The sequence below is a fragment of the Nymphaea colorata genome, chromosome 2, assembly GCF_008831285.2.
Source record: "Nymphaea colorata isolate Beijing-Zhang1983 chromosome 2, ASM883128v2, whole genome shotgun sequence".
Taxonomy (NCBI): Eukaryota; Viridiplantae; Streptophyta; class Magnoliopsida; order Nymphaeales; family Nymphaeaceae; genus Nymphaea; species Nymphaea colorata.
Window position 1 is genome coordinate 35,327,296 of NC_045139.1, and position 12,297 is coordinate 35,339,592.

The window sequence follows — 12,297 nt, forward strand, 5'->3', positions numbered from 1 at the left end:
AAGGAACGTATAACATTTGACTTAGTTTCCGCCCATTAAATGCAAAAAAGGTTAGCTAACAATAAACAATTGAGTTTTATAGCTTGCCTAGGGCCCAAGTAAGCTACTTGATCCAATTAAGTCACTATCAAGTTTTTGGTTTCCCCTTTGTTTTCCGCTCTGATCAAGTGATCAAATAACTAGAATACTTTAATAAATGCGATTTATTTAGTTTATCTTTAACAAATAAAAAATCTATAGAATATCGTTTTAACGAACAAAAAAAAAAAATAAATGGTACATATTCAAAGTCTAATAAGCAAAAAAAAAAAAAAAAAAAAACATTGTCGCTTAGCCTTGCCCACTCTAAGCCACAGCAAAACTTAGAGAATGCTATTTTTGTACATGTCTGCGTATATATAGCCAAACGTGACTCTCATTTTATCTTTCCTTTTCTCCTATGCTTATGACTCTTTCTTTTCACAAACCCAATTTATAAATGACGCAAAATGTCAAAATTTAAATATAATTTTTATACTTTCATGCATTTCACATCGATTAATGTGGCCAAAATTTATGGAAAAAATAAAACATTATTAAGAGCATGCTGATGAAGTGTATCCAGGCCAGACGTAATTTAAAAGTCGCATTAATTAAAGGGTTTTACTAAAAGTATCGTTTGAAAATAAAAATAACTACTTCTTGAGCTAAAAAACTCAAACGAATCAAATTTGAGCTACACGAACTTGGATCGTGTCTTTTCTATACCTTAACTTCTAAGGGGGCGCCGATAATTTTTGATGTCGTTTTTGTGGTTTTCATTTTCATTTAAAGAAGAAAATATATGATCCAAGTAACAGGAGCAAATCACACTCGTCCCATAAAGGTGACTTGAGTCGAAACATAACGCTCATAGAAATTAAATTAAAAGTACATGTATTAAACGACATTTCATTTATGTTACAAACTTTGCTAATATTCGAAATGATGCACCACCAAGTCTGTCGTCGACCCGTCATTTTCACGTAGATTTTCCGATGATTTTTACTTTTCCCCTTGTTTGCTTTCCGTGTCCTTTTTCTGTCTTTTGAGTTTCTCCTTTTCTGAGCCTCGTCATTCCGGGAAAAGCGCGGGGGCAGAATGGGGAGACGGCGAAGCACGCACGATTCTCATGGGAATATTACCGGCGGCCGAGTCGTGCGGGGGGAAGATACCCGGCGGGGGCGGATCGCCACGTCAGCCAAAAAGCGCAGGATATTTCTTCGGAAGAACCACGTGGGGCCCGTAACTAAATGGCCCGACCCCCTTCGGTTTAAAACTCAAACCCGAGGGGATGAGATTGGTGAGAAGGAAGAACGGGAGGGGTGGGGGGAGAACCGGAACACCGGAGGAAATAGAAGAAGAAGATCATTCCAGGGAAGTAGTAGTAGCAGCTGCAGTTTTGGGGATTCTAAGGTTTGAGGCGTTTCTCCTTTTCTTCTTCTTCTTCGTCTTCCCCTTCATCCTCTGTTGTCGTTCTTCCTCTTTCATGAAATTGGTTCTTGTACTTTGGTTTCGAATGTATCTCTTCGTCGGACTTGCACAGTGATCCGTTTTCGTGCTTCCTCTTCTCCTCCTCCTCCTGCTGTTGTATAATTGGAGTGGTCTTTCTCACTCTGATTCTGGTTTCTGTGGAACTACTCTTTCGATCCTCTCTCGCTCTCTGTGGTTGGGAATTCTTTTTCTTCTTCTTCTTTGAACGCGCCTGCGTGGAACTGGAGCTATCTCTTGGACCGACTGTAGTTTTTACTGCTACCATCCGTTCGTTGTGACTTGTTGTGGTGGTTGTTTGTCGTTGTCAATGAAAGGGGGGATCTCTTCGTCTGGTGAGAGTTCCGCGTTTGTCGGTCGAGTTGCATGTTAGATCGGTTCTCTTTTTTCCTGTTTCTGTTGTTGTTTGAGGAATGGAGAAGTCCAATGTGGTATGCGACCATTGTAACGAGGAAGGCGCGGTGCTTTTCTGCCGGGCGGACTGCGCGAGGCTGTGCTTGGTCTGCGACCGCCATGTCCACACAGCGAACCCACTCTCCAGGAAGCACTCGCGCTCCCACCTCTGCGACAACTGCAGCTCGCAGGCGGCGTCAGTGCGGTGCGTTACGGAGAGCTTGGTGCTCTGTCGAGACTGCGACTGGGACGCCCACGGGAGCTGTGCGGCCTCCGTTGATCATGTCCGGCAGGCAATTGAAGGCTTCTCGGATTGCCCTTTGGCTCGGGATCTCGGTCTGATCTGGGGATTCGATCTCTCGGACAAGTTGGCCTTCCTGCTCTTGGAAGACTCGGGAAATGGCAGCGAAGATTTGGATTGGTTCCGCTCAGATGTGATCAACAACGACAATGCCCTCGATTTTCTTAGCCTTCATGATGTGACCGTCCCCTCTTCTGAATTCTGCTCTCCTTCGAAGGTAGTGGGAGTCGTTCGGTTCATTAGTCACTGATTTATATTTGAAATGAATATTGATGGGGCAATTCTGAGTTAACACTGGCTTGCTTTGCGTGTCAGAAAACTCATACTTGCACTGACGGGTTTGTCTTCTTTTCTGTAAATCTAGGTTCAGAATCCAAACTGCGGGAAACGAAAACAAGTAATCTTTAACCAACTTGTCGAATTGCTCAAGAGAGAAATCATGGAGAAGAATTTTGAACATGCTGGGGATATGAGTCCTGCAACCCCTAGCCAGAGCAACCTGACAGGATCTATCCAAGTTCCGGATTCTTGCAATACTCAAATGTCAGAGCAAATGGTTGATGCAGACCAGCAGCCACCTTATACGGCGAGAATGATGTTCCCTCAAGAAGGTGGAAATTGTCCACTTGACATTTTTTGGGATGTTGGTGCTTCAGATCAATATAATCAGGTTTCTTTCTTCCCTCATGTGGTTGATTTTTCATGAAGTAGTTCTTTGTCGTGAAATGACTTGAGCCTTCTTCCCCCCATTTGTGACGTCACGTGGTGTGAGGAGCATATCTCATGGTCTTTGCGTGCGTGTCAAGTGATTTTCTGTATCATTCGCGGGAAAAGCCTTACAAGGCGGAGGGGAGACAGAAGTATCGCTTTATTCTAACTCCGCAGTTATTAAACTGCAAACTGATGTCAGAAATAAGGTTGTTTTACTTGGAGCTGTCACTCAAAACGAACTAGGATTCTGTTTTTCTTCCATCTCTACATGCTATACTGCGGTCGTGACTAGGTCATGTTGTCTTTTCAGCTTTTTTTCCTCCTCAGTTGGAAGCCATCGCCTCTAAGAGCAAACTCGATGGTGTCTTTGAGAAGATCGTGTGATTCTTTGGACGTTGATAATTCATGATGGTTATGCCCCACTTTATGTTATTTGGTCCTTTATGACTAAAAGAAATATTAAAATGAAACATTTCTTTCTTGTTGCGTTTTCTTTTGCTTGACTACAACACATTCATGGCCATAATCTATGTTATGGCATCTCTAGATTTATTAATGGATTGGTGGGTGGTGCAAAGGCTTGTAGTTGTTTTCCAATGTGGTTTTTTGCCCCAACAGAGCTGCCCGTTAACTAATTCATTTATTTCCTCTTCATAATTTATTTTTTTGAGTTGGTCTCTTATATCTTTGCAGGTTCAGATTTGGGATTTCCATATCAGAGAATGCACGGATAATGGAGGATGTACAACAGAAATTGGATCTGGTGCGTCTAATAGGAATTCTAAGGTCAAGAGCTTTAATGAACTGACAAGAGGAACATCCTTGGCTACAGGAAATATTTTAGAGGACATGTTTGACTTTAATTGCCATTCAGCAGGCAATTGCTTTTCTTGCTCAGATATTCAACAGATATCCTCACAAAATGTATGTTTCTGTTTCCATGTTGATTAACATTCTTGTCGTTATAAATGTTGTCTGGCATCCTTTTTTACTTTTAGCTAGCATTTGGAATGAAGTACCAACATTACAAAATTGGTTTAGCTCATTACCTTTATGATAGCAACACAGTGCATTTAGAACTGATATCAAAAGTTAAATAATGAACTGCTACTTTTTGTTATTGTTTTAGTCTTCCCTTTTGGTTTTTGGCTATACAGAGAAATCAGTTTCTGGAATTCTGGGGCTAGGGTGTATATGTCTAGAAGAAAACACTACTTAAGGACGTTAGGATTTGGGGCACACTGCGACTAATATGTACAGTATGGTGATGGTTGTCTTCAGGCTTGGATTCTTTCCAGAAGATGCCCTCTTACTGGGATTGTAGGCCACCTTTGTGCTTGTCTTAGACAGGATCTTGAGATCAGGAAAATCTCTCAAAAACAGAGGACAGAATTTATTTGATTATTTTCCAAAAGATGAATCACTTTTGGATCGTACAACAGAGGCTACATTAATTTATTCTGTTGATGTCTCCTTCTTACTTTGGTATTTTCAGGGAAGCAAAATCTGTGTAGTTCATGCATCTCAAGAAGCTATTATTGCTGGCATGGAGAATCAAATATAGAGACCTTAGAATAAATTCATCTGGGATTTCCATTTCGTTTGTATTTGTTCAATGTTTATGTATGATAATGTTGATCCTTGTTTGACCTGCTAATGCTATATCTTAATTATACCCATTTCTGCTTGTAATTCTGTCAAAGTCAAACTGACTGAACTCAACGGTTTTATAATTAGAAATGTGTTTCTGTTTTAAATTTGTCATACGTCTTTCTTAAAGGATTTCTATTTAGAAGCTCAAAATTTGTGAATACATATCTAGCGGAAGAAAAGAGAAACAGGCCCTCTTGAATGGTCCTTGATTAGTTGTTCAGATGCTAGTCCACTGAAAAGAGACAATAAGCACAGCAATATTGTCTCTTGATCCCATCTGAACCCTGCAAATTTGATCTTGGTGAAAAGCTCAAAGCAGTAAACTTTTGTCTATGCACTTGGCAAATTGCTAGAGCAAATGGACTGGGAAGGGGGCAAAAGGGAAAAAAAGGGAGATATAGCTGTGCAACTTGTCATCTATTTACTCTATATACTTGGGTAATGATAAACTAAAATTTACCTGCCTAATGTGTTGAGCTCATGTGCTTATTTTTTGGATTTGTAATAGGGCCCAACTATGAATGATTATCGACCTGGTTGGTATAGCTGTTCGGATCAGCATTGTACTTGAGATGTTTGTACTCTCATTTCCATGATTATACTAGGATCACAAAGGATTGGTACCAAGTTAGATATTTATTACTGGGGAAAGTGAAGAAATGGAAAAACTCCATAGCTAGATTGGATGTCTCCATGCAATGTCCTTGGAGTTTTTCATTAGATATTTCCAAAATCAATATCTTGGTCTATTGTTCTCGTTTAGGAACATTGTTCTGGTTTTGCGGGAGATTAGCTGATGTTTGGTGGTAGCTGGTCAGATCATTGTGGAGAGAGTAACAATACTTAATATAATTATTGACATCTTGACGTTTTAGAAATACCAAAACTGAACTTCGCTGAAAATGTTGTCCTGTGGCATGTCTGATGACTAATTTCATGCATGGTTCACAACAGGCTGACTTTGGTGCAAAATGGCTGCCTACGTCGGGCAGCAGACAAAGCCACTTGCAGTCGGAGGTCAGCATGTTACTCCCAGTAGGGTCTTCTGAAGGCAACTTTTCACAGCCAACTCTGCATAGTAAAGACATCAAAGAGAGGTGCATGCCTGAGCTTTCTATCCTAAGTGGAGGCGATCTGTTAAAAACGTCTAAAGTTGACACTGAGCTCTTGGCCCAGAACAGAGGCAACGCCATGCAGCGTTATAAGGAGAAGAAGAAAACAAGAAGGCATGCTTCTCTCTCTCTCTGACACACACACACACACCGAGGACCACATGTATCACTTTGGTAGGCTTGTTAATTTACTGACGATGATGCAGCAACTACGAAACCTATGGTCCTGGTTGTCTTTTAGTTTGACAATATACAATCTCAGTTGATCTGATCTGCACCTCAAATATGCTTGTCATCTGACTTTGTTAGGATTGTGGTACACAGGTATGACAAACACATCCGATATGAATCTCGAAAGGCAAGGGCAGATACACGTAAACGTGTAAGAGGACGTTTTGTGAAGGCAAATGAAGGTATGAATGTCCTGTTACCCAGTGAAACCAGTTGAGGAGCTCAAATTTGGTGCCTTCAAGAAGCCTTACATATTCCTTCAGACTTTTCTGTGGTTACTCGCATCTGCTGAGATCAGAGATCAGAAAACTCCCTTCCTTTCCGCCTCAGGCTTGGTTGACGTCGAACTTGGTCTGACTGGGATGAAGATGCACTTTGGAGGAATTTCTTCCATATTTTTTCGAAACGTTCTGGTCTGTTTATTAAAGGCCCAAGAAAATAATGAATAATTCTTATATGATGTAGCCTTCTGGCATTATGGTATTAATTAAAAGCTTGACATGCTTGGCTCCTGCCAAAACAGACTTGAGTTAATTAGGTTGGAGGTATTCCTGATATACATATAACTTAAAGAAGGAGACTGTCTTCTACCAAGAACAGGTCCAAAGAAATGGTTTCTTTGTGTATCACCGATTCACCATATTGGTGCACTTCGGGAGGATCCCAACAATTGATAAACGATGCGAAACATGGCGGCAAGTGCTGATGATGCCGAAACACAAACGAATCAAGAGATACACAGTTGAGGAGTTAATCTAAACTCTAAAATCAGAGTCCAATACTTGAGGTATCTCTTGCTGTAAACTGGTAAGTGCATACCCGACCCCAGGTTACTTATCGTCAGAGAGAAGAAGGAAAATATATTATATTACATAATGTGTGCTTGCCTTATTATAAGAAGAAATTTGATATATTACTTCTACTTGTTTAGCTTTAAGGCACCATATCCATTGCAAAAGGAAGAGTATTCTCATTCAGATAATGAAGATTTCTTAAGCACATACTCATGGTGCGGACCTCCTTGGTTTTGAAATAGGGATCATATTATCCATCCGTTTCGTCAGGATCTAGATCAGAGAGATACAGTTGCACCAACATTTCATGTTGCTGATACTCAGCAAGTAATTGGATCACTTGTACAGGAGAAGATATGGGACAAGAGACAAACAACTGCAAAAAATCCAAAAATAGAAGATAGAATTTATTCAACAAAGTTATCCTGCTCAGATGATCACTCTGATGTGGCTGAAGCACTTATCTTCATTACATTTGGTCATATTAAAAATCTATATGGTTTCTGACATCATCCCAAAATAAAAGCTATGCCTCAAATATAGTTGATCGACAAAAAGCAGCCTGCAATATGAGATGTAAGAGTTAAGAGAAAAAAAAATTCCGGAAAACAGAAACAGAGAGTTAAAACAGATCAAATTAAACTTCTAGGCCAAGTAACTACACCAGAGATCCATGAGGAGCAACTCCTTTTTGTACAGAAACAAAGGCATCTAGAGGGTAAGGTCGATAGAGAGAAAGCTCTTCTCTTGTGTCAAGACAAAGGAATCAAATGGGTAGGGTCACTAGAAAGAATCAACTTAATCAGAGTAAGGGTGGACAGTATGGGATCGGTTGCCAAAATATTCTGCAAGTTGCAAGCTGGGTCTGATATTAACAGTTCAATGGCTTCTCCATGTTAAATGGCATATGGGCCCGGCTCGACCGGACCAAAGTTGTACAAGCTAAGGTCAAAGACTGTTCAATAACGAGCACATTTATTGGGGCCAGAAATGGCCCGGCCAGTGGCGGAGCCACGTTGTGGCTACTGCAGGCAACTGTCCACACCAGCCCACAGAATTTGCTTTCCACGGGTCATCCTCCGGACACCATGTTTTACAACTTTTGCCCAGCTTGCATATTTGAGTGGCAACTGACATGAGAATTGCACCATGACAAAGTGCACAACAGCCTGCTTCACGAACTAAATATGTTGGTAGACATTCTATCCAATTACATGTGAAAATTCAGGTCTGCTTTTGCATTTTGTATACCTGAATTCAAATCTAATGCCAAGGCTGGTTAGGCAATATCTGATGCATAATAAATACATCAGATACGGGGCTCAGATTGAATCCATTATAGCAAGAATAAGGCAAATTCCGATACTATAGCCAATTTGTCAGATACAGTATCCAGTACTCATATTTTGTCAGTTCTTTCTTTCCTTTGGAGCGGCAAGCTGGGGTAAGACAGAGCCTACCTGTTAAATGACAGCTTTGTACAATTACAGGAAGTAGAGATTGAGATCTACTCACAAGGTTTACACTTCCACCATTTTTCACCATATGTGGCTGCTAATGAGCCGGTTGATGGACGATGGTCTATCGTGATGTATTTCTTATGAACAAAATATTGCAGAAATCATGCATCTTATACTGTTTCATGTATCTGCTGTAAAGATCCATGATTCTATCCTAACATTTGGGGCAGATACATGAAGAAACAGTGACACTGTTATTGCTGCCAAATACCCCGTAAAAACCCACAAAGTTCCTGTATTGTATTTTTACACATGCTTAGAGAATTCCGTTGGTTATACCATCTGGACTCGTTTTCTGCAAAACTGGAACCCGACATGGCCGTCCTCTTGCCTCAGCATTTCCTTGAACAGAACATCACCCAGCCTTCAAGAACAACCATTGTCATCACTTAATGAGTACCAATCTTCCATTGATCTTTATACAAAAGTTGCAACATTCAGTTTAACCCACCAGAGGTGGAGCCTTCCATCCCTCCCAGACAGTGGCGGAGCCAGAGATATTTGGATGTGGGCACTCGCCATATATTTGAGGGGCATTTCATATGTAAGCATAGGGTTAACCAATATGTAAATAAGGGTATTGGGTTGTGTGGGCAATTGCCCACACATGCCCCTGTTCCCAGAACTTCGATATTTCTAGCTTAGTTTGCTTCTCTTTCCTGCCACATGCTTTTAATAGGCCTCTGCATTTCTGCAACACACAATTCAGATATATAAACAGGTTGTCGCTGTTTCCTTCAAACATGGTCTTGTTTCTCAGGGACCAGTTTCTCCAAATTGGTTCTCTCATGGCGGCCACCTAAAGTTTGTCAATTCTTGTCTGGAGGCCCAGTCTCCATCCGGATAAAAAATGTATCAATGAATAAATAAATCAAATCAGGTTTTTATGTTCTTCTTTTTCCTCATTTATCTTAGTTGAGTGAGTAGCATGATAATTTCATTCTACCACCTAACTGAGACCTCCACTCATCCATCTATCCCTTCATATATCAGACCTGCTTTGGGTGCTTGGGGAACAACAAGCCACGAAGTTGACACTATTGAAATTTGAAACGAAGTTGACACTATTGAAATTTGAAACGGAGATTAGCCACCTATTTTTTTCTACCTTACACTCATTTGAAAAAAAAATAACGGAAATTTGAAGGGAAGATTAGCCACCTATTTTTTTCCACCTTACACTCATTTGAAAAAAAATAACGCAAAAAATATCATGATCTCGATACAAAAATATGAAATGTGTTTAACATGAAATATAAAGAAACAAAACAAAGTCAAAGCCAAATATTTTAAGAATATTATGTCAAAATATTCAAACTACATAGAATATGCTCGTGCTTTTACACATGCCAATTCTCTTTTAGATTAAAGATGACTCCTAAGAAGAATGGTTTCCATGATGTTGGTGCGCAGATCCCAATAATTCGAACGCTGGCGCGCACATGGGTGCCTCGGATTTCAATTCATAGTAATCATTCAGATCTAAATCTTGTCTCGACGAGGAGGAATCGATCCATAAACAATTAAAAACTTATTGGTTTCACAAAACACAGGATTTGGCATTGAGACCAGCACCAAATACTAATTCAATCAAACACCAAATACTAATTCAATCATGACTAGGCAAACCCACAAAGAACGAGCCAAGTCTTTGATTGGCCATGATACCGAGGCTCGAAATTCGAACGGTCCTCAGATAGCCAAAAGAATCCGAAACCAACTGGCCTGACTGCTAAATTAAGGCTGCACACAAGTGGAGTTGAGCTCGAGCTCTTGGCTCAAATTCAAGTCGAGCTCCTTATAGCAAGGTAGAGCTTGAGATACAAAATCGAGCTGAACTGTTCCAACATTTAACTTGTTTAAATGTTAGTTGGTTTAACGTTAACTCGTATAAGCATTAACTCGTTTAATTCGTGTAAGCATTAATTCATGTAATTAACTCGTGCAACTTATCAAAATTTGTTTTTACCCTAAAAGTTAAAACCGATAAACCGATTTTGGCAACATTATATAGGTACCGGTTTGCAAGTCAAGTAGAGTATAAACGAATCGAGTTCCTGAATCTCGAACTCAACTCGTTTATCGTTTCGAGTATCTTTGTAAGCTCGAATTCGGCTCGTTTATAAACGAATCGAGCATGAATCAGGTTTTTTCGAGCGCGTTCAAGTCAGGCTTGCTGCTGATGTATATGAAATCCATCGGTTTCTGATCAGAGTTGGGCTCATATGCATTTCTCACATCTGAACCGAACCCACAACAACTTTTCTTCTTTTAATCAGTATATTTAACACATTGACAAATATTGGATCAAGTTTTTTTTTAATTCACAGAGCCAAAGAACCAATTGGCTTCCCAGGTTTGTTCTTTTCGAAATGAAGTTATGTAGATTTGTTGAATATATGCTTGAATTTGCTGACCTCTGAGGTAGACGCCATTGACTGCAAGAGAGAAACTTTGTATTGCTTCGGCTTCAAGACGAAGAATAAAATTCTCGTTTACCTCCTTCATTTTAGAAGTCTTCAACCAACTCACTGCCGAGGCAACTGGAGGCAATAGGTTTGCTTTTCAGCAGCCATTTATTACCCCCTTTATTTGATTTCATAAAGCTTTTGTTCTAAACATTGAGAAATCGACAGACAAAATATTTCTCCTACCATTAAAGTTTCATTTGTTTAGGTGGAACTGTAATGCTGGTACTAAACTTCTATAATGAATCCAAAAACTCTCGGCAGTAAAGTTCCATGTTTGTCTGCAGCTGCAACTTTCTGCGGATTTTGAACTCAAGTTCTAGCTCTACAGTAAACTTCCATGTAAGGAGCCATGGGAAATCGGCGAAGCATTTGTTTCACATACATATTGCTGAGAAAATGGCCATTTTCTCGTGAAAACTGTCTTTTTCTTATGGGATTATTGAGTGGTTTTATAGGCCATTTCTCATGATAAGCCGTTTGAGAGATTTGCTTCAACTGAACCAGTGAGAAGAATCTTTCCTGTGAAGCCTTTTCCTACGGAATTCACCATCTTCATATGTTAAAAAATATAGCACAAAAGACAACTTATGCATTAAAAAAAAAGTTTTCTATTTCAATTTATGTAAATATTTGTCTTCTTTACCTTCTCTGTGTCTGCTCAACATAGACATCTTCGCTTAAATAATCATTTAGAATGTTACTCACATTAAAATGATTCTATGGTTTAAAAACTTATTATTGCTGCTGGTGAGAGTATTTTCATAGAAGTCTATTTCATATTTCTGAACAAACCCCTACAACAACAAATCAGGATTTCTTGTTGTTTTCTTTTCATTAAAATCTTCTTTTACATTGTAAACCCACTGTATACCAAGAGCTTCTTTTTGCAACTAGTCGATCAATTACTAAGGCACTGCCTCGAGGGGTATAGTGTAACTAGGTAGCAAGGCGGCCCATTCCAATGGGCATCCGTGTTATTAAACACATGATCATTGTCACGACTCAGTATACTATTCTTTTGGACCGCAAAAAGGTCTCAAAATGTGCTTTGTGAACTCAAGAGGGAAGGGGCATGGAGCATAAGGTCACGTCCATGATACATTTCCGTCATTGTTTTGCACATTCCTTCATAACTAGTCACAAATAATGTTTCAGAGTTTTAAAGGGCGAGGTTTTTCTTGGTTATAATGCGGCGACCTTGAAAAAACAAGAAAAATATGGCAAATTTTTAAAAAATTTTAAAAACTAAAAATAGGAGAAAAATAAAATAAGTGGAAAATTAATAACACAAACATCAAAAGATAAGTAGATTTGCAACAAATAAAAGATAAAAAAATAAAAAAAAACTGTTTAGCATTAAAAAAAATGAAAAAGTGAAAAAAACATGAAAAAACACATTTTTTTTGTTTTTAATGTTTTTTTAAACGCATCTTTTTTAGTTTTAAATGACAATTTAATTTATTGCATTTTTTGGCTTTTTTTTTTGAAAAAAATTCATTTTTTGTGACACTACTGCATAATTCAATGATTATACAACCATAAGGTCATGTTTGATAGCCTCAGGTCTTATATTGGAGTTGGAGATTGCGTAAAAAGGTGTGC

General features: G+C 39.2%; 1 protein-coding gene across 1 annotated transcript; it reads left to right on the top strand.

The window, feature by feature from the left end:
• Window positions 1-1,331: 1,331 nt before the first annotated feature.
• Window positions 1,332-6,485, top strand: LOC116249338 (zinc finger protein CONSTANS-LIKE 14-like). Its single transcript, XM_031622587.2, has 5 exons — window positions 1,332-2,420; window positions 2,568-2,873; window positions 3,608-3,838; window positions 5,522-5,793; window positions 6,004-6,485. Exons 1-5 carry the CDS (start codon window positions 1,923-1,925, stop codon window positions 6,125-6,127), a joined length of 1,431 nt encoding a protein of 476 aa, XP_031478447.1. The 5' UTR covers window positions 1,332-1,922; the 3' UTR covers window positions 6,128-6,485.
• Window positions 6,486-12,297: the final 5,812 nt, after the last annotated feature.

What these genes read in the sequence shown, in the direction of transcription:
- LOC116249338 (XM_031622587.2), top strand. Translation starts at nt 1,923, where the DNA reads ATGGAGAAGTCCAATGTGGTATGCGACCATTGTAACGAGGAAGGCGCG. An exon ending in CTTCAGATCAATATAATCAG is followed by an intron (nt 2,874 to 3,607) that starts GTTTCTTTCTTC and finishes ATATCTTTGCAG; the next exon opens with GTTCAGATTTGGGATTTCCA. An exon ending in AACAGATATCCTCACAAAAT is followed by an intron (nt 3,839 to 5,521) that starts GTATGTTTCTGT and finishes GGTTCACAACAG; the next exon opens with GCTGACTTTGGTGCAAAATG.